Genomic DNA, 27,533 nt, shown 5'->3' with positions numbered 1-27,533 from the left:
TTGTTAGAGTACAAAAGTTCCCTGTCTATGTATCATTTCCCCCACCCCTCCTTGCTGTCTTTAGAGAGAAAGTTAAGGAGACTGGTATGTATTTTAAAAAATAAAAGAATTTTTTCAGAAAAGATATTGTAGTATAAAGGATTCATTGGCAGAAAAGTCCTGAGAGAATGGGGACTGTAAAGTAATTGCAGTTCACGGATGAGGATGAATTGTGGAAGTGGTTAAAACTGTGGGTTCTGGCTGGAGACACACAGCTTTGTTTCTTATTGGTTCTGTATGCGTAAATTACTTAATCTCTCTAAGCCAGCTTCCTCATCTGTAAAGTAGATACAGTAATGATTCTTGTCCTTTAGTGTTATTGTGAAAATTAATTGAAGGAATGCATGTGTGGCACTTAGCACTGTGCTTAGTAAATGTTGCATAATGCATATTTGGTGCATTGATGGCAAAGTGATGAATTTCTGAAATAGGGGTAATAATTATAAATTGGGATAGTAACTGAAAAGATTGGGTTTTGAGTATTTGAGAATGAGATCAGGAGCTGGGGAGATAGCTCAGTTGGTAGAGTGCTTGCCTTGTAAGCACAAGGTCCTGGGTTCGATCCCCAGCACCCCCCAAAAAAAAAAGAGTGAATGAGAATGAGATTAAACCTGATGTTAAGATTTCTTGCCTGTATGATGGTGGAAGGAGAAAAGTAGGAACCTTTCAATGAGGACATGGACTGCATCATTTTCACCTACTGTTGTGTAGTTAACTCAGAGGGTGATTTTTTACTAAATGGTCAGATGATTTTAAGTTGATATTGTAGCATTTAATTAGGCAGTGAAAGATGTTTGGATAGAATTTCAGGGCACGTTCAGTTTTTAAAAAAAGGCCTAAAATTGAGAAACAGGTGTTTTGTTTTTTAAACTTTTGAAAACTAAGTGAAAAGGCCACATTTACTCACCTTTGGAAATTTGTGTCAACACATCATAAAAGTGGTGTTTTAAGTCTTAAGATGTCATTACTTAGCAGTGTTTATAAAGACAACAAAGGCTATACTTTTTCACTGACTTCTTAGTTTCAAAATGTAGCAGGAATAAATAAATCAGAACACAAAGTTGATCAAGGTGCAGGCCCCTCCTGTAGTCCCTTATTTTCCACAGCAAATACATTTCTAAAATTGTTGGTCGTGCATGCCTGTATGTGTTGTACATCATTTTAAATATTTTCAGTAAGTGATTTGTGGTTTTTTGAATCATTGAGGGGTTAACTGTTGCATAAATGATCAATTTTTTCTTTCTTAAGTTTTAATTTTGTATATTGAATCATTTTAAAAAGGCACACTTATATTTTCTTTAGCTGAGTTGATGGCTCCTGGAGAACTGGCATAGCTGCAGAATATGAGTAGTTTCCCAAGAAGAGTGCATTGCCTTTGGCACAAGGATCAGAATAAAGGTGAATTGTTATTACATAGGGTTTTTCAGTAAAAGTCACTGAAAAGTAAGTTGTGTTTTTGTTTTTGATGTTTCCAAGAGTATGCATATTGGCAAGAATTGACAGTTTTCTGTGTTTATTTTGTAGTAATAGTTTTATATTTTAGTATGCTTTCTTTACCACAGAATACACTCAATAATAAGGATGTTTTCAAAACAGTACCTTAAATGTAGCATTTAAATAAATAAATGGGGTATAGAAGCATTTTTGCAATATTATTGATTGATCTTTAATGGCATGCTGCAACTTGGACAGTAGTTTAGAGAAAGGGGACACTCTTTGAACATACTTAGAGAATAATTCATTTTAATTATCCTTTCTTTTTCTAATATTGCTTTAATAAGAGAATTAGCATTATAAAGTTCAAGGAAACTTTATCTTGGGTTCATAGAAAGTTTAACTGTTACTATATCATGCTTCATACTGAAAAAGAAACTTAGTTCTTTTCTTGTGGCCAAGTAGGGAAAGTCCTGATAATGTGATGAATGTACAAAAGTAGTTATTGTTAATTCATTTAGTGCAAAAGCAGGTAGCAGACTAAATTGAGGCATTAAGAAAAAGTTTTATTATATTGGTTCTGTTAATTTTGTGTCCTGCATCTCTAAGGTTTTTTCCTTAGAAGGAGGAAAGGTTCCTAGCAGAAATGGTTAAGAAAATGTTCAGTGTCCAGATGAGTGCACTGATGCACGCCTGTAATCCCAGCAAGCTCAGGTAGTAGGATCCCAAATTTGAGGCCAGCCTCAGCAACTTACCAAGACCCTGTCTCAAAATTAAAAAAAAGGGGGGGGGGGGCTGGGGATGTAGCTTAGTGGTAAATTGCTCCTGGGTTCAATCCCCTGCACCAAGAGAAAAGAAAGAAAACGTTTAGTATCTAAAGTAAAATTTTATACAGTTAATCAAAACTCTGCATCAAAATGTTTGAGAGGAATGAACAAGTAGCTAAAAACAGAAGTAACCAATAACATTTTTGTTTCTTATTTATTTTAGTGAACTTTGAACTCTTCATCTAAATTTCATTAAATAATGTCATTTTTAATAAGACAAATACTAAGATAATGGGTTTTTGTATTCTCATTTATTTTGACATCCTGACCAATGAATAATGAGACATAGGGAAAGCTGAGGGAATTTGACAAAAGATATTACTCTTTATTTATTTCTTCTGTATTTGCAGATGGACGGCATGCCTTTATTTTGTTTCATTTTTTTATGGTGTTAAGAATCGAACCCAGTGCCTCACACTTGCTAGGCAAGTGCTCCACCACTGAGCTGCAGCCCCAGCCCAAGATATAACTCTTAATATGGAGTTTCATCATTGAACAGTGACTAACACTAATCCCACTTTGGGAAAGCTTACTAGTTTTTTAAGTATTATTTCCTGTAACTGTGTATTAATTCACATCAATAAATGATCAGTCTTCCATTGAATTATTAATAAGGTATAAGGATAGCTTTGCTCTTAGTGGGGAAGTTTAGATGCGCATAGAAAAGGCTTCGATAGTAGTCTTCAAGAGAAGATGAGTTATACACAATATAGCGCATAGCAATACTCTTACAAAGAGCTTAGTAAATATAATCCTACATTGGGCATATAAGAGAGATTTATGATTCCACTATCTGCTGTTTGTATATTTTAATAGCAAATTGAATAAAATTAGTGTTATTTTGTTCATTATTCTTGAACAATGAGTTTCTGTCTCCTGTGCATCAGCCACTGTCTTAGTGGGTACGGAGAGATTAAAGAAAATCTTCCTTGTCTTCAAACTTCAGAGTCTAGATAGAGAGACAAAGAAATAAACAGTTTATAATACAATATGATAACTACTCTGCTAGAGGTAAGTAAGCAGAACACAACAGGAAGACAGAAGGATTTAAACAGTCTCATTATGAATATGGGGGAGAGAACAAGTGAAAGGAGTTAGGAAAGCTTTCTTAGAGAGTTAAGCCTTGATTTTAGAGCCAAGAAAAGAAATTTAAAGAGGGCTGAGGATGGGAAAAGAATAAAAAATTTTCTAGGCATCACCACAGTGTGTACAGAGGTATAATGGAATGAGAACATTTGGCTTTGGGGGAAAATTGCAAGTAGTTGGAATGACTGGTTTTGGGGAAGCTTATTGATATTGGGAGTAGAGAGGTAATCAGGGTCTAGATCTTGGGACCTTTACATCATGTTAATGAGTTCAGATTTATTGTGAGGACAGAGGAAAGATATTTAATGATATTCAAAGGAATGTGATGTGATGTGATCTATAGTTCATTATAAAACTGTATGAAAAGTATGTGGAGGTAGAACTGACAGAACTACCTACCATTTCCAGTCCAATACCAATAACCATCAAGAAAGAAGTCAAAGCACTGTCATGTTTCTGGCATGGAAGCTACAGTAGAAGAATAATCACATATTCTTTGCAGTGTGAGAAGCAGAGTGCAAATGATTTCAAGGACATAATCTAACAATGAAGCCACAAATAATTCAAAAAAAATTATAAATATACATTGCTTGTTCAGAATCCTTCAGAGTTACTAGTTTGAGTAAAAGATGTTAATAGTCTGTGTACAGTAATGAACTCTATTACTTTAATGAATTAATATATCCAGCCAATTATACTGATATCTAAATCTGCCCATAGTAGGCACTTAGAAAACTTCGATGAGCTGGGTGATTTATGATAGAGAACTTAAAATGCATAACACTTTTTAACTCTTCAAAGTTTTTTCACATCTTTTAGCCCCAGTTTTTTGCTGAACAGTAACTAGGGGCCCCTATGCTGCGCCCTACCTACAGGTGGATTTTGTTTGAGCCTTAGCTTTCAAATTAAGTTTGAATTCATTACTCACAATTTAAAACAGGCAGTTTTATATAAAAGTTGAGTCTTTATTTTCTTGAAAAATAAGGTGATAGTATAGTACTTAAGTTCACTATTGCTATATGCTAATAATTGGCTGGATTGGATTATTCATAGTTTACCTAAGTCATTTCTGTTGCTTGGCTGTCCCCGACAGGCAGTTGAGTGGGTAACTTTCATTAGTACCTTATTTATGGAGGTTTTTGGAGAAAGAGGTATTATAGACAATAATAAATTCAGATAGTGAACACTTACTCTATTAATATTAATATTGCTGTCAGCTGAGTGCCTAATATATGCTACTTCATTCTGAAATGTTACAGCATTTGCTAGTCCTGTTTTGTAAATAGAGAAGTATAAGTTAGTAATCGACAGAGCCGACTCCTGTTTTCTAGACCTTGTATTTTTCTTTGTGTAATTCCTTTTCTAGATTTCCTAGATGAGCTATATAGGCAGGGGCATTGTTTAAAGATTTTTAATTTATTAGATTATGAGCAAGAATCTATTTTAGGGGCAGTGTGTTTTTAGGGGTTTGAAAATGGTATAAATTTGACTTAGCAATTTTAGATGGTTGCATATTTATGTTTATAACACACATAACACTCTCTGCTATTACTGTAATTTTGTTTACTTGCTGACTTTTGGCAAAGCTGGAAGGGTCTTAGACATCCCAACATTGCTGTGAGTCATTTTTAAGTATTAAAATTTCATTCAGGAAATGTATTTGTCAAAGGTAAGATTGCTAAAGATTCCCTCTAGGAATGGTAATGTTTAAAATGAATGGTAGGTGGCTCTTAGTAAGAGAGCAGTTTTTGTTCTTCCTAAAGATTAATTTTTTCAAACAATGTAATTCTCAAAGTTGGACTAATTTGATGATTCTTAACATTTTTTATTCATTTAATGTCTTTTGTTCATGAAGATAATGCTTAGACTACTGACTGAATAATTTGATGTTTTAGAAGAAACTTTCTAAGCAATGCAGTCAGGTGACTGAAAACAATTTTTTAAACTTGTATTTGAAATTTAAGACCCATTAGCATTCATAAAAGAAGAAAAGAATTCAATACTTTAGTAGTGGTGAAGGCAATCACACTGAGAAAGGCATCACTTTTGTTCCTAATTGGCATGTCATTACTGGCAACAACTGGTTATGAATTGTGCAAAATGTAGAATTTAGGGACTAATAGGCATAGGTATTGGACTCCTTGGCAAAGAAGGAAACATGTACAGACAAAATTAAATGTAGTTGGATGCTGTCATTGAATGTTAGTGCCTGCTTTTGTTCTTTGTTACCTGTGTTCTACAGTTGATCAGGGCCTTGGAGATTGCTTCATAAAAGTGGATTATTGAAATGGAAAAATACGAGATGGTTCATTAAATATTCTCTTTTAAACTCTAATTTTAAAAAATCTTGTAACTTGCTATTTTATTTTCCTTCCTTAGAACCTGTCAGGTGAAGGTGTATTTTTGCTTTTTAATTTGGCTAGAAGCAATTTATTTTTAAAGAAAATATGTCTACTCTGAAGATACATGGTCCTATCAGAATTCGAAGTATGCAGACTGGAATTACAAAGTGGAAAGAAGGATCTTTTGAAATTGTGGAAAAAGAGAATAAAGTCAGCCTAGTAGTTCACTACAATACTGGAGGAATTCCAAGGATATTTCAGGTATTAACCAAATTTTATTTTGTAATGGTTCTTGAATCAGGTCCTTCAATAAATTGCTATTCTAAGACATAGTAAGCATCACAGTAGTTCCTCTTTCTTCTCATTTCCAAGACACTAATACTTTTGTGTACATGATTTATATTCAGCACCAGCATTGGCTATGTATAAGAGAGCAGGAAGTGAAAAGAAAACTAGTGTGGATCCTGTATATTTAAGTTATTTTAAAAACCATATTAGGACAATCTTCGTTATTCCTTTTTTCTTTTTCTTTTTTTAGTTGTTGGACCTTTATTTTATTCATTTATTTGTATGCAGTGCTGAGAATCAAACCTTAGTGTCTCACACATGAGGCATGTGCTCTACCACTGAGCCACAACCCCACCCCTCCTTTTGTCTATTAACGTAGATGACGAATTCATCATTATTTAATATTAGCTTTTAAGAGGATTTATTAGTGTCTTTTAAAAGCCAATGTCTATTTCCTAAATAATTCTGCCAAAAGTCATGGTATGTGGTCTACTTAAGGATGATTGTTCAAGGTTGTTTATATAACTTCATTCTTATAAGATTTTGAAGGAGCCTCTTTATCCCTACAAAAAATGGTTAATTTTGTTTTCACTTCTATATTGTTTCTCTTATGCAGCTACGAGTTACTCATCTTGATATGAGTTTAGTTTAAGAACATAATGTCTACTGGATGTGGTACACATCTGTAATCCTGGCTAATCGTGAGGCTGAGGCAAAAGGATCTCGAGTTTAAGGCCAGCCTAGACATTTTAGTGAGACTGTCTCAGAATGAAAAATAAAAACGGCTAGGGCTGAGGCAGTAGCTAAGTGATAGAACACCCCTGGATTCAATCCCCTGCACTACAAAAACAAAACAAAACATAATGTCTCACATTTTTCTGCACTTAAAAATCCCATGTTGGTTAATTAGGTTATACAAAAGTATAATATTTGTTCTAAACTAAAATACTCTGTTGAAGAACAGTATACAACTATGCTAGAGAACCTGACCTGAAATAAAATTTCCCATTTGTCTTTACTTTTGAACTATCAAAATAAATTATTTATGATTTTGTTTATCAAATAAGTTGGAGGTGTTGACTGGTAATAGAAACAATAGTAGCTTATCATGTATACATCTCTACTAATTGAAATAGAATCACTTTTTTCAGTTCTCAGCCCAGGTTGGCACTGAGTATTCAAATAGTTAAGCAAACAGATCGTTAGGAGTGTGATGATTATATTTGCATTTCCAGCCTCATCTCAGTTCTGAATCAATTTATATTCAACATTTATTTGTTAACCATCTACAAGTTATAGATGGTTAACTGTAACTTAGCACAGAATCCCCTCAGTTAAGAGTAACCAAATGCATTTTCAGGTATAAAAATAATTCAGTGATAATGAGCTAACAGAAGAATTGAGTAGTTTGTATTCTGGGAATTTAGAGGATATATAGGAGTTTGCCAAACATAGTGGAGGTAAGGCAAAAGTAATTATATGGTCAACATTCAGGGAAATGAGAAGTTATTTTAAAGTAAGTGGGCAGTGGGGAGAGTGGCAGAAGTAGAGACTAAAGAGCTAGATAGGAACCAGATTTTGCTGATTCTTGTTTATCCTAAGGGGGTCTCAAGTTCTAAGGAGCCAAACATTCAAACTCATATCCTTTGGGGATAGGCAAGATACTGAGAAATTAAGGACATGTAACAAGTTTCCATGGGAGGTTAGGAATGAAAAGTCCTAAAGAAAGGGAAAAAATAGTGAAAGAAACAAGAGGAGGAAAGGACAGTCAAGAAGACTCAGCTCATTAGATTTGGGAGGTGAGGGTGAAAGTCTGGGGAGATTCCCTATTTCTGAGAGAATGGCAGTCCCTTTTGTGCCTTCTGTGATGGGATTAGGAGGAAAAATTGGGGTATGAGGATTGAGAGAGATGAATTGTTTGAGATTTCAGACATTCAGAAGGTAAACAAGCTGGAGTTCTAACAGAGAGGTCTGGACTTAGGATAAAGAGTTGGGTTGCTCTTACCATATTGGAAGTTACTGAAATTGTGGGGTTACATGGGATTTTCAGTTGTTGAAGTGACCAATTGCAGAATTAGTCTCTTGTTATTGAGTAGACTTGCCTACTTAATTTAATTTTTAAAATAATGGTAAATGGACTGACATAATGTCTTTATGTTACCTATTTTTATGTTTTACTAGAGAAAATTGATAAAATAGTTTTTCATTTTAATCTAAAAATTGACAAAGAATATTCCTCCCTAATTAAAATTAATGAAATATGTTATTTTTTCTTTATGCTGTTTAAAGGAAATGTCTTAAGCAAAAGGCAGCTTTAGAAGCCTTTGTATATTCTGCTAAGGGAGAATATTAAGAGGATAAGGCTGGCAGGGATTATTTAGATAATAAAGACACTTAAGATTTATTAATTTAGTCTTGTAAAAGTTTCATTCAAGACAAAATGAAAAGTGTTGTTTTACTATACACTTCCAAAGGCTAAAAGAATCCAAGATGAATTATTAAACTAGTTCTGGGAAGTGATAACTGTAAGCTAAGAAAGTTCTAGGGTGCCTCATGATCTTTGGTTAAAATGAAAGTCAAGAGAATCTGCTTAGAGGGTTAAAAAATATTAATATTGGTGAACGTTTATTTCTGATGTGTTTTTGAGAGTGTGAGGATTGTAGCCTGGATTAATACATTCTTTTATATTGCAACTACCTAAATGATTTACCAAATAATCTTACCAGCTGTTTGTTTTAAGAAAAAAACTAATCCAATTTGGTTTTCTATACTGGTGATATTATAAACTGTAAATGCTTCAAAAACTGTTAACTCACTAGTTAGCTCATATAACTTTAGAACTGTATCTTAAAATATGGAATTTCCTGCCATAAGAGCAAGAGAGCTAGGATTGCTTTCTTTTTTCTTTTTCTTTTTTTTGTTTTTTTTGGTGGCGCTGGGAATTGAACCTGGGGCCTTGTGTATGCAAAGTAAGAAGTCTACCAACTGAATTATATCCCCAACCCCTAGGATTGCTTTCTAAAATGAAGTTTAGAAGTATATGTTTGTATCTTCTTAAAGTTTAATTTTTGATTTAAATGTATCAAGAAATGGGAACTCTTTGGTTAAAAACAAATTGAATCAGTATGGAGAAGAGTGAGAAATATACCTTGGAAAGTATAAAGTTTAGTATCCATTACATAACTTATTGCACTTAATTTACATTTTTGATGATTAAGATAATATTTCCTTTGTTTTTATCAGCTAAGTCATAACATTAAAAATGTGGTGCTTCGACCCAGTGGAGCAAAACAAAGCCGCCTAATGTTAACTCTACAAGATAATAGCTTCTTATCTATTGACAAAGTACCAAGTAAGGATGCAGAGGAAATGAGGTTGTTTCTAGATGCAGTTCATCAAAACAGACTTCATGCAGGTAAGCACTAATCATCCCAGGGTCTGACATAAGCAGTTTTAAAAGAATATGATGAATACTGGGTACAGAAATACTCAACAAAATATTGGAAAACTGAATTTAGTAGCACATTAAAGGAATTAATTGTACACCATAACCAAGAAGGATTTTTTTCCTAGAATGCAAGGTTAGTTCAAATATGAAAGTCATTCTGTATGTCACATTAACAGAACAAAGGACCAAAACTGTTAGATCATCTCAATTAGTACACAAAAAGCGTTTGACAAAACTTAACATCCGTTCATGATAAAAACACTCAACAGACTAGGAGTAGAAGGAAACAACTTCAATGATAAAGGCCATTTGTCAAAATCCCATAGCTATCAGACTCAACAGTGAAAAACCGGAAACTTTTCCCCTAAGATCAATAACAAGGCAAAGCCTTAGTGTGGTGTTGCTTACCTATAATCCTAGCTACTAAGGAGTCTGAGGCAGGAGGATTGCAAGTTTGAGACCAATGTGGGCAACTACTTTATCAAGACCCTGTCTCAAAATGAAAGAAGTAAAAAGGGTTGGAGATATAGCCTGGTGGTAGAGCACCCCTGAATTTAATCCCAGTACTTCAAAAAAGAAAAACAAGGCAAGGATGCCTGCTCTTGTCAATTCCATTCAGTATAGCATTGGAAGTCTTAGAGCAATTACTTAATAAAAAGAATCCAAATTGGAAAGGAGAAAATAAATTTATCTCTGTTTGCAGATGACTCCATCTTATATGTAGAAAACCTATAGATTCTATGAAAGTATGTAACTAGGAAAGGAGGAGGATTTAAATTATAATTGGGAAAAGTTACCTTGTTGCATAAATCTTATAGACTTGCCTATCTGTATGAATCTTTTTTTTTTCTATATGAATCTTATTCCTAGGTTTTATTCTTCCTACGAAAACTGAGTTCTATAGAAAAATCACATAATGTTCTCAGGTTCTGATGTATTTACAGGTATCTTTTTAGGAATGATTTTTTGCTTAAAATGAATTTTCCACTATTAATGTTATTCTTGGGCTCCATCATGAATACTTTTCTAATATTTTATAGTTGACAAACTTTTGCTAGTTTTTTCAATTTAAATGTAACATTAAAAACATTAGAAGGATTTGGGTGTAGCTCAGTAGAGAACATGTTTAGCATGTACACTAGATTGAATTTCTGCCACTAGAAAAAATCCCAGCAAAACTCATAAGCATTAGAAAATTAAAATGTAGTGGTATTACTTTTTATATTTAGTTGATAATGTCATTTGGCACACCATTCTTTTTTTTTTTTTTTTTTTTTTCGTTCTTGTCAGTGGACCTTTATTTTATTTTATTTATTGTTTATATGAGGTGCTGAGAATCGACCCAGTGCCTCACACATACTAGGCAAGCCCTCTACTGCTGAGCTGCAGAACCAGCCCTGGCACACCATTTTTATAAAATAAAAACATTTATGATTGTTCGCCATTTAGTACTTATTCATGCCACCAAATCTGAGCCAAGTTAATATACTAAACAGGTGGATTTTATTTATTTTTGGTACTGGGGATCAAACCCAGGGCCTCACATAAGCTAAGCAAGTGCTCTGTGTATCCCCCAGCCCTAAACAGTTGAATGTAGAATCAAGAAATTGAGTACAGTACTATTTAAAATTCTTGGACTGGGTGCAATGGTGTAGGCCTATAATCGCAGCATCTCAGGAGGCTAAGGCATAGGGTCTCAAGTTCAAAGCCAGCCTCAGCAGCTTGGAAAGGCACTAATCAACTTGGTGAGATCCTGTCTTGAAATAAAAAATAAGGTATCCCTGGGTTTAATCCCTGGTACCCAAATAAATAAACAGTAAAATTCTTCAAATATATTAGGAACTATGTCTACATTTTTGTTTTTCCATGATATTGACTAAATTGTTGTCATAAGAATTGATGTAAGAAAAGCATGTCTTTAAATGCATTGTAGTGGAAAACACAGTAGACTAGGTGCCTAAGCTTAAGTAGCATGGTATGATAGAAGACTGTGCTTTGGACCTAAACAGATTTGGGTTCAGTCCTATCTCTTATTATTTCCTTTGTGGTTTTAGGCAAGTCACTTAACTTAGTTTCAGTTTCCTCATCTCTAAAATGAAAGTTATATTATCTTAGTTTGAGGGCATTTTAAAGAATGAGTGCTCATTAATGTAAAGCATGACTCTGTAAAGCAAGTCATAACTGTTATTAGAAGAACTGGCTGTAGGCTTGATACTCATTCTTTGATCTTGTGCAAGTCATTTTAATCTTTTAGGTTTAGTTGCCTTAGCTGCCCAAAGGGTATATTATGTACTTTGTAGGAACTAGAGTAAGATAATGAACATAAAAGTACTTTTTTTTTTTTTTTTTTTTTTCTGGTACTGGGATTGAACCCAGGGGTGCTTAACCACTGAGCAACATCCCCAGCCCTTTTTTGTATTTTATTTAGAGTCAGGGTCTCCCTGAATTGCTAAATGCCTTGCTAAGTTGCTGAGGTTGGCTTTGAACTTGTGATCCTCCTGCCTCAGCCTTCTGAGTCACTGGGATTACAGGAATATGCCACCGTGCCTGGCTATAAAAATACTTTAAAAAATATAAAGCATTTAATATATAAGTGTAGCATTCAGATCATTGGGAAAAAATACTAACATTCCATTAACTGTGTTGTCTATAAACAAAGCAAGTAGCTAATCATTTAAGAAGATGCTAAAACTAAATCTTTTTCTCACTCCTTTCATCTAAATAGATTGATTGATTGAAAATTTGAATGCAAAAAACTAAAATGATGAAAGTATTATTAAAAGGTGGAGTTAGGGCTGGGATTGTGACTCAGTAGTAGAGTGCTCACCTAGCATGTGTGAGGCACTGGATTGATCCTCAGCACCACATAAAAATAAATAAATAAAAATAAAGGTATTATGTCCATCTACAATTCAAAAAAAAAAAAAGTGGAGTTAACCAGACATGATGGTACATGCCTATAATCCCAGTAGTCTTGAGACAGGAGGAACTCAGGTTCAAAATTAGCCTTGGCAACTTACCAAGACCCTGACTCAAAAAAGTCTGGAGATGTAACTTAGTGGTAGAGTACCCCAGGTTCAATCCCTAGGACTGCCCCTCAACAGACACACACAATCCAAGGCTAGCCCCAGCAATTTAAGAAGACCCTATACTGCAGTGAAAAAGGTGAGGGGGAACTGAATTCCAATATAATCTATGGATGGAAAAGATGTTCCTGAGTACTACATAAAAACAAATGGGATCTGGGGATGTAGCTCAGTAGTAGAATGCTTGCCTAGTATGCATGAGGCCCTGGGTTGGATCCCCAGCATCACACATGTACACACACAAAAACAGAAAACCCTGGACTGTATACACAATTAGACAATGTCTGGGTCAAGAGGAAAAAAAAAAAAAGACAAAAGAAAATATTTCCAGAGTGAGATATTAATACCATTAATATACAAAGACCTATTTTTCAAATTAGTAAGAAAAAGACAACCAGTAGAGAAATGGGAAAAAACTACAAAAGTATTCAGGAAGAAAAATAGATGACCCTTAAACATGAAATAATTCTCAGCTTCAGTATTGAATCAAATTTTTACTGTCACAATGGCATCAGTGTGAGGGAGAAAGCAAGATGATGTTCATGTATTTGATAGGCGTTTAGGTATGTTTTTTGAAGACTATGTGGTAATATCAGTTTGGTTTTAAATTGTCCAGTAACCCAGCAAATCTTACTCTAAGGAGTTTGTTCTACAAAAATTATTCTAGGGCTGGGGAGATAGCTCAGTCGGTAGAGTGCTTGCCTTGTAAGCACAAGGCCCTGGGTTCGATCCCCAGCACCCAAAAAAAAAAAAAAAAAAAAAAATTATTCTATTAGTAGAAGTAATGTGGAAGGATGTTAAGTATTGTTTGCAGTTTTGAAAAAGCATTTCAAAATGATCATCAATGGGAGATTCACAAACTAAAAATATAAAATTATTTTTGAAATGCATACAAATTCATATTTATCTAGAACCTTGAATGTTCTTTAAACTAGCATAAATTTATTTGGAATAGAAACATTTATTCTGTTTGATACACTTTTTTAAAATTTTAATTGAATTTATTTTTAATTGATAAATACATTAAAATTGTACACATTTGTGGAATTCCATGTGATGTTTCAATTAATGTATATTTTATAACTGATAAACTTGTAGAAAATGCTTTAGAGTGTATGTTATTGGAGGTGTATGTGTTATTATTTCTGACATGTTTCCTTGGCATCTGGAGTCAATGTTCGTGCTCTAGATGAACAGTGACTAACTTTCAGCTGTTAATTACCAAATATCATGTAGGAAAATATGTAGCATTTTCTTTTTCTTTTTTTTTTTTTCTTTGAGGTACTGGGGATTGAACCCAAGGCCTCATGCGTTCTAGACAGGCACTTTACCACTAAGTTATATCCCCAGCCTCTTTTTATTTTTAAGATGGAGTCTCACCAGGTGTAGTGGTGCACACCTGTAATCTCAGCAACTTGAGAGGCTGAGGCAGGAGGATTGAGAGTTCAAAGCAAGCCTCAGCAATTTAGCAAGGCCCTAAGCAACTCAGCAAGACCTTGTCTTTAAATAAATATAAGAAGGGCAGGGGATGTGGCTCAGTTGTTAAGCTTCCTTGGGTTCATTTCCTGGTACCAAAAAAAAAAAAAAATGAGATCCTTGTTTCTCTTAGCCTCTTGAGTACCTGGGATCATAGGCATGTGCCACTGCATATAGCTAGCATTTTATTTTTGGTTTGTAAATTTATTCTACTACATGTTCTTACATTTTTGTGTTACATTTTGTTTTTCTTTTTCTTTTTCTTTTCTTTTTTTTTAATTTAACGTAACTGGAGATTAAACCCAGATGTCCAGGGATGCTCTACCACAGAGCTACATTCCCAGCCCAGCCCTTTAAAAAAAATTGTTTTTTTTTTTCAGTTTGAAATAGAGTCTTACTAAGTTCCTCAGTCTACGGTCCTTCTGCCCGAGCTTCCCAAGTAACTGGGATTATAGGTGTGTGCCACTGTGCCTGGTTTAGCTCACAATTTTAATTACTTTATATCTCAGATGTATCTTTTATCAGAAAGAATTGGTTTTACTTTTTCATTGTTTCTTCCTTTTATTCAATATTATGTAATAATAATAATGATAAATTTTTTTTTATTAACTGTTTTGGTTTTTGTTCACCAGCCATGAAACCTTCTCAGGGCTCTGGTAGTTTTGGAGCCATTCTGGGAAGCAGGACCTCACAGAAGGAAACCAACAGGCAGCTTTCTTATTCAGATAATCAGGTATGTTCATTTGAATCTTTCTCACTTTTTAAAAAAACGATGGTTGAAGACAGACATACTAGGAGGTTGGAGGAAGTGGGATTTAGACTGTAATGTCTAGTATTTCTGGCATTGTCACAGGATATTTTCCACAGAGCTAAATTCATCATTTTGGACGTCTTGATTTCTTCTATTTTTGTGAAAAATCTAAGGTTTAAGTATAGTTTTTAAAAACATGACTTTTGGGGGTTATGTTTGTAGCTCAGTGATAGAGTGCTCACTTAGCATTTGTGAGGCATGGGGTTCAGTCCTCAGCACCACATAAAAATACATAAGTAAAACCATGGTATTGTGTTCATCTGCAACTAAAAAAATAAAAACACAGCATGACTTTGGAATTAGGTATGGGATCAAGACTTGATGTGCCAGTTGTTAGTTAGGGGTCATTGGGAAGTTTCTTAGGTATCCTGAACTTCAGCACCTATCTGTAAAGTTGAAACAACAGTAATATTTCAAGGATTGATGTGAGGTAATGTATGTAAAATTCTTCAATTCATTTTATACTGTACCACATTACTGATGGCCTTAGAAATGTTTGCTACTATTTTAATGATGCACTTTGGGTATGTTCTATATTATGGACTTTGCTTTTATAGTATATGAAATCATTTTATTTCGTTGAGATCTTCCGTTTGCTTTTTTAATAGTTTTTCTTTCATACATATTATTCTGCCAGCTGTGAGACGTGCCAATTAATCATCTTAATGCAACTTAGCAGTCCTTATGTCTCTTTTAATTTGTTTTGCAAAGGTAAGCCAGGCATAAAGTCAGAAAAACTTTTAAATCTCTTTTATAAGTTAATTTATGAGTTTGTTGGCTTGGCAGAAATGTGATTACTTAGTCCATTTTCTGGACTAAGCAATAAATAAGATTTATCTTTTGTTATGATCATCATAGGTGAGCTTCTGGGGGGACATTTAAAAAAAAATTTTTAAATTTGTTTTAAGTAGTTATACAGACAGTAGAATGGACTTTGATACATCATATGTAGTGGTGTGCAATTTCTCATTCTGGTTATACATGGTGTAGAATCCCACTGGTTGTATAGTTACATATGTACACAGGGTAATAATGTCTGATTCATTCTACTATTCTGCCTAGCCCCATACTCTCCCCTCCCTTCAGTTCCCTCTACCTAATCTAAAGTAACTCTATTCTTCCCTAACCCTGAAGGGGGACATTTTTATTGAGGTATAATTTGTCATGCAGTAAATTGTACATAAAGTATAATTTGATTTTTTTAAAAATCAAATTAGACTTAGGTATTAAACCTTAAAATCATTGTCACACAGTGAACCTAACTATAATCCCAATAAGTTTTCCTCATCCCCCTTTGTAATCCTCACTCCTCCCCCTCTCTCTGGTCCCTGTGTGGAAACAACCACTGATTCTGTTACTATAGCTAAGGTTGTATTTTCTATAATTTTATGTAGGTGTAATCAGTTTGTATTTTGGGAGGACTTTTGAGGGAGAATCTGGTTTCTTTCACTGAGCATAATTATTTTGCGATTCATAAATTTTTAATATTGTTTAAATGTGTGTGTTAATGTACATAGCAGATACAAATATTTTGGTTGTATTTTTATGTATGTATAAAAGAATTTGATGTAAAATATTTCTTTGAGGTCATGATGAAATTTTGAAAAAGATGCAAGGGTAAACAAGAGTTATGCTACCATATGTGTGAGAAAAAAATGAAGTATTGATTCTATTTGCCTGGAGAATCTAGGGAAGAAATAGGGTGTGAGAATAGCAAGTGGAAGAACTAGTTATGTGGGGATGAGGTGATAGTGAGGCTTCTCAGTCTGTGCTTTTTTAGTATTACTTTGAGTTAGGATTTTTCTTTTTTTCCTGCCATGCTGGGGATCAAACCCAGGACCTAGTGCATGCTAGGCAAATGCTTTATCACTGAGCTATACTCCCAGCCCTGAATTTTGAAAATTTATCACCCACCCGTTTGAAAATTAACTTGTTAATTTTTCAAGAAGTTTAGTTCCTATCCTAAGATTGTAATTCTATAAGAAGAACACAATTGAACATGTCTTCCATAGAGAAATGCATAACTATTAATATAGAGGCATAAAATTTAAGTGGCAGAAGGTTCACCTAAAGCACTGTTTCCCAGCTAATGTGTTCACATTGCTGTATTCTCTCTGAATGTCCTTGATTTGTCTAGAGGGTAGATTCTTTGATTCATCTCTGTCAGTGGACTCCTTCTCATCTTTCTTCGCATCATTATATATATATTCATTTTATTCCTCCAAACTCAAACCCTCTCAAAAGCACATGGAAGTATGTTAAGTGCACATGATTTGGTGTTTAAGTTGTGTCAACCAAATGTCACTGTTGCTTTTTCTTTTTTTTTTAAGTGGTGCTAGGGATCAAACCCAAGGCCTCATGCATGTTAAACTTGTGCTCTCCCACTGAACTACAGTCCTAGCTTTGTCACTCCATCTTTACTTATCATTATCATGATTTTATATTTTTCTCCAAAGATCAATATTCATAAAATAGAAAAGATCAGTATTCATGTTGATCACTAGAACTATGTCTTTGTATTTTTTTTTTTTTTTAAATACTTCAGGGCTGGGGATATAGCTTAGTTGGTAGAGTGCTTTCCTCATGTGCACAAGACCCTGGCTGGGTTCCATCCCCAGCACCACAAAACAAAGAAACAAAAATAAATTAATACTTCAGAGTAGGGTTCTTGCCTTCTTCAGGTGTGCTGTGGAATTTTTAAGTTCACAAGAATATTATAGGAAAACAAGTATCAAGCTCAGCTTCTCACACTTGACTATGCATTAGAATCACCTGGAATGCTTTTAAAAGTATTTATTTTTAGGGGCTGGAGGTGTAGCTGAATGGTAGAGCACTTTTCTAGCATATGCAAGGGCCTGGGTTTGATCCCCAGCAGCAAAGTATGTGTGTGTGTATTTATATACTGATGAATGAATTTCACCCCAGACCAATTAGACTAGACTCTGTAGAGATGAGTCTGCAGTTGTATTTTTTTAAAGCTCCCATTGAGAATCATAGGTCTTAAAAGTATTGCAATTAATTTAAAAATTTAACTAGCTCAAACTTTGTTCATACAGGCTTCTTCAAAAAGAGGAAGTTTGGAAGCTAAAGATGATGTTCCATTTCGGAAAGTTCTTGGTAATCCTGGTAGAGGATCGATTAAGACGGTAGCAGGAAATGGAATAACTCGGGCAATTCCTTCTTTAACGTCAACATCAACACCTCTTAGATCAGGATTATTAGAAAATCGGTAGGAAAGATTTTCCTAACTTAGTCACTTGATTACCTCTTTATAAATATCTTTTAGGCCTTTTAGAAATTTGAGAAAAAAAAAAAAAAAGAAAAAGAAAATGTGATCTACATTTTTTGTGGATAATTACAAGTATTTGTCTTATGTAGTTTATGTCAGTGAAATATATTTAGCATGCAGATATACAGTATATTCATTTAAATATGGTCACATTTCCTGTCCTTGAATATTAGTTTTATAATTTTTAATGGTATGAAATAGTACCTTTTAAAAAATGTTTTTTCTTTGTTCTCTGTAGCACTGAAAAGAGGAAAAGAATGTTATCTGGATCAGAGCTGAATGAAGATTACCCTAAGGAAAATGATTCATCATCGTAAGTTGCTTAAGAATCATTTTAGTACTAGATGAGTGTCTTTTTTTCTTTTTTTTTTTTTTTTTTTTTTTTTTTTTGGTATCAGGGAGTGAACTCAGGGCACTTAACCACTGAACCACATCCCTAGCCCTTTTTGTATTTTATTTAGAGACAGGGTCTCACTGAGTTGCTTAGGGACTTGCCCAGTTGCTGAGTCTGGTGTTGGCTTTGAATTCATGATCCTCCTGCTTCAGCCTCCCGAGCTGCTGGCATTACAGGTGTGTACCACCGTGCCCTGCTCTGATGAGTGTTTCTTAAAACCACTGGGAAGATTAGAGGAATGTTCAATTTGTGGGAATTTCAAAGATTGAGGAGCAGAATTTAAAGTGTTTTGGTAACAGTAGATTGTAGGTTCAATAGAGAGGGAATTCATTCCATTCCTCTTGCCTTTGTTTCATTCCACTTGTTCTTTCCTGCCTAAAATCTGGAATACTCCCAGAAAGACTAGAGCCAAAGAACTCCAAACAAATGTTTCTTGCTGGGCTGCTATTTGAGTGTGAACCCATTCTTCCTTCCTTCTATTATTATTATAATTATTTATCTTACTTATGTAAAAAGTCTGCCTGGGGTTAAAAGACCCCTTACATAGGTAAGCAAGGAATATTCATCTTTCAGGAGTGTTTTCTGAATTGAACAAAAGGGAATAGATCTGCATCTGGGATGTTACCATCTCATAGTCCACTTTCTTACCATATGAGGATTTTTTTTTTTCCTTCAGGGGAGAAAACTTAGTACATATTTATAACTTAATATCTCAATTAATTTCTTAATAGAAATCAGTTACTAGTTAACTGTATTTGAGAACAAGGAGTCATAAGAAAGGAGCTGAAAAAAAGTCATAGAAACTTTGTATATTAATTGGTTCTGCTGCTGTAATAGATGTGAAAGTCTGGATTGGTGATAGAACTGGTACCTGAAACTACAGTCACCATAGACTCAGATTATTTGTATCTTCTTGAAGTACCATCCTTAATAAATAGCTTCCAGTTTTTTGACCTAGCTAGCTACTTCAGTCTCTACTCTCATGTCTCCACTTCTGTTAGTAAAAAAAGGAGGAAAGGAGCAAAGGAAGGGCAGACTGCTTTCCTAAGGCTGGAAGGCATAACTCACCATTTTGTGCATATCACATTGGCTAGAACATAGTCACATGGTTATTTTAAGTTATGAGAAAGTCTGGGAAATATGCCTCACAAATCGATCTTTATACAGGGTACAGTAGTTAAATTGAGAACAACTCACATAGTTGACCATAGTTTGCCCCTCTGGTAACCCAAATATCCCCATTTATCGTTCTCCCCACACCTCGAATACCCTTACCTCATCATAATGGAGACAGACTCCAACTCTCATGTAGACCTTGTATCCAGCTCAGAGACTAGAATCTCTGGGTGATGTGCAGTCCTCTCTATAATGTCCACCTGTGTTCCTTTCAGTCTGGTACCTAAAAGCTAAAAGGCGATCTGTACTCCCTATGCCCATCCTCATGTACATATCATTATATGTTGCTGGAGTAGGAACAGAGTAACCACAAAAGAAAAAAATTATGTTTAGAAAAGACAAGAATAGGAAACTGGAGGAGTCTCTGTATATAGCAGTGGTAAAATTTTACTAGGCAAAATTGTGAAGACCATGGAGACAGTGGAATAATTCCTAGTTAGCCCACCTAGCAGGTTCTAAACCTGCTTGCTGATTGTCCTTCATAGGACCCCTTGTTTTGCCTTCTAGTAGGCTTTGTCTGTTCTACATCCCCAGTCTTTTTTTTTTTCCTAGGGAGACAGGTTCTCACTAAGTTTCTAAAATTTCCTAGAAATTGTAGTTCTCTTGTCTTGGCCTGCTGAGTCACTGGAATTACAGGTGTGCGCCAGTGCGTCTTGCTGCTTATTTCTATTCTTTGAAGGTCATCACTGCAAATAGGTTTTGTACACTGTTCTTTCTCAGAGCCACATAACTTTTGTAGCCTGCTTTGTTCTGGAATAAATCTGGAAGTTTAGAAGAGTCTAGAAGTTTAAAAGTCTAGAGATTTCTTTAAAGGTAAAACAAACAGGCTGTTTTGGACCTGAGAAAGAATTGAGGCTAATATTTTTATGGATCTCTGCTCCCGCCCACCATGGTTTAACAAACATGTTTATTTTACAGAAAAGTTGTAAAGACAATTTAGAATGTTTTCTGTATGTCTCTTATCCACTTTCCCTTAATATTAACTTTTTTTGACAAAACTTATCTTTCTAGTTATCTCTTATCATAATCTCAGTTTGAGAATCAGAAGGAATTGGAATTTTTGATCCTGTCAGTTCTCAGATTATCAATTTTGATTCTAATCAGCTGTCACAGAGACTTTATTCCTTTTCATCCCGTTTTGCAAGCTAGTTGGTTCTAGCCTGAATTTATCTGTCTCAAATAGGACGTTGTTGAAAGCAATAAGAAGCACTGGCACAGGCAAATGTTCTTAATTGTCTTACCTTTTAGTGCTGTAAATTCAGTGATTATGAGATCTTCCTTCCCAAGACATTACATGTAACAGTTTTTATCAGATATTTTGCTGAGGCATAGCAATGGTTATCAGCTTTCCAATTTGTAATTGTCTTTTTCTACCTCCTGCCCCAAGCTAATGCCCACATATTTTGGTTAGGATAGCACCCCACTTTTAGAAACAATTTGTATAGTCAAAGTCTAGTTTGAGGAACAAAATTCATTTAGTTAGTTTAAAACACAAAGGTATTTGTGTACAGTGTTAAATGGTTATAGAATCAATAGGAAAGCTAAAAGTAGAGGCTATAAGTTAAGTTTCAGAAATGATTTGAGATTCATGCCCCTAGGTCAGACCACCAAGATGTTTTTCCTGTTCTTTCATGAAAGCTATCATCTTTAGAATCATGTTGCCCACTGCCAAGCAAGGATGTGATCATCTTAAGTAAAAATCCTATAGAAATAGGCTTTCTCTTGATCCAACAGCACCTCTAGAATCTTCGACTTGAAGCTTCATATTCCTAGAGTGGACAGTGTTTGTTTATCAACTGTCTTGGGGTTTGGGATCTCTCCAAATCAGCAGAATGTTTGAAGTAGTTAACATGCAGCTTCTGGAGGGCTATAGGTGTAGACTCTCGAAGCACTGAAAACAAATGGTCAGGGCAGTGTGAGTGTATGAAATAAGGATCTGAGAGGCTGTGATGGAGTGTTACCATTGTCCTCTATATTATATGGTACTACAGGGAATGTAGCTCTGGTAGAGGACATGCTTAACAAACACAAGGTCCTGGGTTCAGCTACCCACCTCCAAACCCTTTTGAGCTGAGGATGGACGCAGTGGTATAACATGTACTTAGCTTTCATGAGCCCTGGGTTTGATATCCTGTATCGATCTTCCCCCCCCCCCCCAAAAAAAAGGAGGCGGGTAATGCAATTCCCTTTCTCCCTTCTTATACCATTTATTTCCATTTATGTCTTAAGTTCATTCCCTCTTGTCATAGAGTTTTCACATTGATACTTCTCAATTTACCGGGGGAGAATCCACACCTGACCTCCTCACAGGTTGTAGTTGAAACACAGGTTGCACTAAAAATAATTTATAAAGTCACCTTTAGCTAATGTGTATGAGTTATATATGAAACATAAAAAATTTTGTGTTTAAATTTGGGTCCTATCCCCAATATATTCTATGTATGCCAATATTCCAAAATCTAAAACACATTCTGTCCCAAGCATTTTGATGAGGATACTCAACTCAATCTTATCTCTCTCAAAGGGCATTACATTCCTAATAAGATCATCTCTAAGTGCACTTTTAAAAGCTGTTACAGTGTGCTACCTAAAATTAGCTCAAATTTGATATAGATTTCAATTACATAGTGCATAAACATTTATGCATATACACATATAGATATATATGAATATTTATAGACATTTTTAAAGAAACTATTGCAGTGCCTATGAGGCTAGCAGCTTTGGGATAACATCACATGTGATAAGACAAGTGGATCCTGTGGTCATCTGCCCTGTTTATCTTTTTTCCTGCAGAGTAGACTCCTTGTTCCAAAATAGTAATATGTGAGTTTTCAGGTTAGAAAATGAGATATTCTTATGAGCCCTCAGTAATGCTGGTCAAAACACTGTAGACAGGAAAGGCAGATGCATTTCTAGTCAGGATTAATTGCTGTCTTTTCCAAAGTGAAAGGAATCAGATAAAACCATCTGCTACTAAATGACTTATAGGTTTTCTGAAGGGATGGCACTGGAAGAAGGACTTAACTTCAGCCTCTCCTATTTACCAGTTGAGACATAGAGCAGCAGTAGCTAAACCGTGGTGAAGGGAAACCTGTTCTATATAGCTTTTTTTATCTCTCTACCACCATGGCTGTTTTATTCATGGCCTCTTATGGAAATTGGAAGGACTTAGGTCAGAGATTAGCTGACTTCACTTAAGTTATCCTACAGATTGATATTGTCTCTTCAGTGGAGTTCCCTAGTGAAACAGATCTTTACCCTTGTACATATTTCCATAAACCTATCCATACACTTCCAAAAATAGTTTCTTGATCTTCCGTGACTGACCATGTATCTAAACTCTGCCACCACTCAGAGTCCATGACTCACTTTTCTCTCATACAAAGTGGACAAAGAGATGGCATTTCTCAGAACTCTGGCACAGTAAAGGATTAACCCTCACCATTGTCTTTCAAAGCAGTCATTTAATGGGGCATTTTCATTTTGGAACAATGTCCTGAGATGACCCATCCATATGTATTCCTTTTCTTTCAGCTGGTCTTGGGAATGCATAGGCCTCTTGTTATTTGCTTCTGATTACTTGGCTTAATCCAAATAGACCTGCGTCATTTTTTGATGGATTGATCCTGTGCCCCTCTGATCATATGATTTCATGGATAGGATAGCCTCCCAGATCATGATGGTTACTCCTGGATGCATAGTCCTTGATGACAAATAGTCAGATGCCTAGACTCTTCTAGGGCATAGAATATACCAAGAGTAGTATGCCACACTGAGCACAGTGTTGCAACCTGTAATCCCAGTGATTCAGGCAGCTGAGGCAAGAGGATCACAAATTCAAGACCAGCCTGGGTACCTTAACAATACCCTGTCTCAGAATTAAATTTTTAAAGGGCTAGCTATGTAGCTCAGTGGCAGAATGTTCTTGGGTTTCAATACCCATTATACCACACCCACTCACACATACATATTATGTCATATTTTATAGATGATGTGTTAACTTTCTGCTGTATTCAACATGGTTTTGCTCTAGAATGTTTACGGTCCAAGCTGCAACTCGCCTGTGGATAAGTGACTACACAATGTCTTTGTCCTGAAGGTGGTAAATTGACTCAAGTGAGCCTGTCATCTCTCTTGAGCTATTAATACTCCGAGCAACAACCAACCAATTTCCATAGTCTTTATGGTTATTATTTACTCCATATCACTTCTAACAGTTTTTCTACTAGTATCTAATAAACCACGCCATACTATAGTGCTTAAAATAGTTATTATTACTGGGACATAGCTTGACTCTAGTGCCTGGATTGTTCTGACTTTCCCATGCATTGGTTAGGTTTTGACTGGTTCAGTCAACCCCCATATGATTGGTTATTGACTGGCTATGGTTTTGGTGGATTGGGCCATGTATCTTTTGCCATATAGCAAGCTGGCATGGAGTTATTGATGTAACAGTGATGGGGTTCCAAGAGAGGAGAAATTTGCAAGACACCTTTAGGCTTAGGATCTGAACTCACACACTTACTTCTATCACATTCTTTGTGGAAAGGAAATCAAAGCAATCCTCATTAAAGGATGAAAAAATTAGACTGTACTTCTGGAGAGAGGCATGGATACAGAGAGGGAAATAAAACAACTTTATTGAGATACAGTTTACACATCATAAAATTCCCACTGTTTTAACATGTATAATTCAATGGATTATTAATAATTTGTTCAGTTGTATTATCACTGTATCATCTGGTTTTAGAACATTTCTATTACCCTAATACAATGTTGTACAATCATTTTGCCACATTTTAAAATGTAATAGAGATTGCATTGGCCATGTCCTCTTTTATTTATCCCATCCCAATTGACCACAAATGAAATTTTTAGGACATAATAACCCTATAAGGTAACAGAAGTATTACTATCAGCAGTGGAATTTCTATTGCCATTGCCAAATAAGTAACCCAAATCCAGAGCCCATCCTTAGAGTATGCTTTCTAGGCCCACTTTTGGTACCAATTGTTGTAGAACAGGTTCCCCAAAACTAGACTCTGAAATGAGGTTAGTGTACCAGTCAGTTATTAAGGAAATACTCAGGAGAGAACAGGAAGGGAGCAAGAAAAAGCAAGATTATGAAGGCAGGAATGACGCATGGTGTGATCTTGGTCCAAAATCACACAGAGGTTAAACTTCATTCTGGTCCTAGAGAAAGTATCTCATATCTTGAGGGCAAGCCTGTAAAGAAGGTGTCTAAGTACTGGCTCTGAAATATTAATCTAAGATGGTGTGAGGGTATAGAAGAGAGATCACAAAAATGGGATCAGAGGGGATTTGAGTAGAGCCCTTCCATCCTTAAGGCAGAGCTACTGGCTTACTTCTTAATGATTTCTATAAATTAGTACTTTTGTCCAAAGCTTGAACTTCCTTTGAATGGACACCTCTCTACTTAAGAGTTCAGGTATCTGGGAATAATGGAGGGGGAAATGGGATTTGTTTGAGAAGTTGTAACTTTATTAAAATAAAATACTTAAATCACTATGAATTGAACTGATATGACATTTAGTAAATAGTATCACAGATTGTATACAATGTTAAGAACATTTTGATTTTCATTTAACTGTTCATGCAGTAATCTTAGCTCTTGGTATAAAGGTTCATTTTCATAATTCTTAACTAATTTACTGAGCTCTTGAGGATTTAACAACCTCATTGCCTAACTTTTAGGCAAATCAATGAATTTGGCACTTGAAATGTCAATTTTTAATGACAGCTATGTAAATTATTAATATCTTTTATTCATATATTTATTTAAAATATTAACTGTAGGAAACAACAAGGCTATGACAGATCCCTCAAGAAAGTATTTAATCAGTAGTAGAGAAAAGCAACTGACTTTAAACAGACAGAAGGAAAATCGACATCAGGTAAGTTTGGGTCTTTATATAAGATATTCATTTGTTTATTTGATACTGAACTGAACATATGTTCTACATTATTCAGGAATAATGCACAATTCATTAATAGTTATTAGGCACTAAATTTATACCCAGTATTTGGCCAAAGTATATATATTTAAATTTTATTTATTTTTTTGTGGTGCTGGAGATTGAACCCAGGGCCCTCATACATATTAAACAGGGGCTCTACCAAGAGCCAGATCCCCAGCCTACTAATATATTTGTATAGGTGTTAGAATATAAGGATATTTGTATTCTGTTTATACAGAATCCAGGCTTTACTTTCTTCCTCCTTTTGACTGTCTAAAATTAACTTTTTCATCGTCCCAGTAACAATACCATAGATTGAATCAGAGAAGTGAAAGTAGTTGAAATAAAAATTCTCAGTGTTGCTACCTGTAAGAAAATCTTTTTTAGAAGAGCTTGAAAGTGTTGTCTAAAACAGTTGTTTAAAATTGCCTACACTGTTTTATAAAAATTTAAGGGTATTTATAGTTTTTGTCAGATGTTTCCACATGGACCTATGTGTCTGGTTATATGAAATTCTTAGAGACTCAGATATTTGGTAGTGATTGGAATATCATGTCACCTTAAATTGAAGCAAGCTAAATATGTTGTGGTTTTGATAATTGATAATTAAAAATTTACTTAATTAGGTCTCAAAATGTTCGCCTTTAGTGGTTTGGGATTATGATACTGACTCCTACAGGAAGAATTATCTAATATAAGTCTTACCTCTGAAATATTAATACTAAAAAGATGTAAACTCTACTTGTTGATTTTTAGCTTTTGTAATCAGCCAATAGTGAGAAAGCAGAAAAAATAAATAATAAGCTTTAGCAATATCGAAGTTAAGGAACATCCTACAAAAGTTGAATGTGGAAGAGAGGCAGAGAGAAAGAAGTGGGTGGTCAAGTTATATGAAGATTCATGGAACAAAATATGAAAGTGTAGTAGAGTCACAGAGTTAATCAGTAAAAGAACTGAAGTAGCCCAACTGATAATTGGTTGGAGAGAGGCAACAGCAAGAGTAAGTAGCCTCAGTACACATCTTCCTGGACCTCAGTTTGGGGTGATATGAATGAAAATCTTCTAATTTTCTATAATAAGGAGTTGACCAATATTGTTTAAAATGAATATATAAAGAAATATATTCCACTGAAATTTCCACTGAAAGCAGTCTTTTAGCACCCTGTTGAGAAAGTCAGAAAAACTAAATTTCAAAAAATGGTTAGAAACTAGAATCAAAACTTTGTAGAGCTTTTGGGCAAGGGAATATTACTTTGCTATTCTTTTCCATATACTTGATCTCTTAATGTACATGTGTTTTAAATTGATGAGTAGAAAGGGAAAAAACAATTAAATGTAAATAAGCCCAGGATATAATTATATCATTAAATGAACTTAAATGGTTGATTTAAATGTTCAATTTTTCCTTTGTTCATTTGTTTTATAGGGCTTTTGCCTTTGCAGTCTTCATCATTTTATGGTAGCAGAGTTGGATCCAAGGACTACTCTTCTGGTGCCACGAACGTAGACAGGTAGGAATTGATTGTGTGCCTTGTGGAAAATTTGAAGAGCTTTCTTTTTCAGAATATTGAATAATGGAATGGGCTGTGCATTATTCTTCTAAGTGAATAACCTAATTTAAGAATATCAAAAATTATTAATGAGAATCATAGAATTATGACAGTTCAGTTAGAAATTACTTTAGGAAATTTTTAGTTTATTCTTTCTCTCGCTGTCTCTTGCTCTCTCTCTCTCTCTTTTTTTTTTTTTTTTTTTTTTTTGGTGGTACTGGGGATTTAACCCAGGGGCACTCTAGCACTGAGCTACTCTCCAGCCCTGGCCCTTTTACTTTTACTTTTGAAACAAGATCTTACTAA

The 27,533-nt window shown here is 34.8% G+C and overlaps 1 protein-coding gene and 1 non-coding gene across 2 annotated transcripts in view; both read left to right on the top strand.

Annotated features, from left to right (window-relative positions):
* Positions 1-27,533, top strand: part of Usp37 (ubiquitin specific peptidase 37) — an 87,460-nt gene that overhangs the window by 3,493 nt on the left and 56,434 nt on the right. The window contains 7 exon segments of the mRNA XM_047543065.1: positions 5,766-5,989; positions 9,260-9,431; positions 14,659-14,759; positions 17,894-18,066; positions 18,365-18,440; positions 25,519-25,624; positions 27,104-27,188. Of these exon segments, the coding sequence (XP_047399021.1) occupies positions 5,834-5,989; positions 9,260-9,431; positions 14,659-14,759; positions 17,894-18,066; positions 18,365-18,440; positions 25,519-25,624; positions 27,104-27,188 (869 nt within the window). The 5' untranslated portion in view covers positions 5,766-5,833.
* Trnat-ugu (transfer RNA threonine (anticodon UGU)) lies at positions 544-617 on the top strand. The gene has a single exon. It is a non-coding gene; the product is annotated as a tRNA-Thr (tRNA).

Source organism: Sciurus carolinensis, chromosome 3, assembly GCF_902686445.1.
Source record: "Sciurus carolinensis chromosome 3, mSciCar1.2, whole genome shotgun sequence".
Classification (NCBI taxonomy): Eukaryota; Metazoa; Chordata; class Mammalia; order Rodentia; family Sciuridae; genus Sciurus; species Sciurus carolinensis.
The sequence above is the reverse complement of the archived record's forward strand: the minus strand, read 5'-3'. Positions and strand labels throughout refer to the sequence as shown.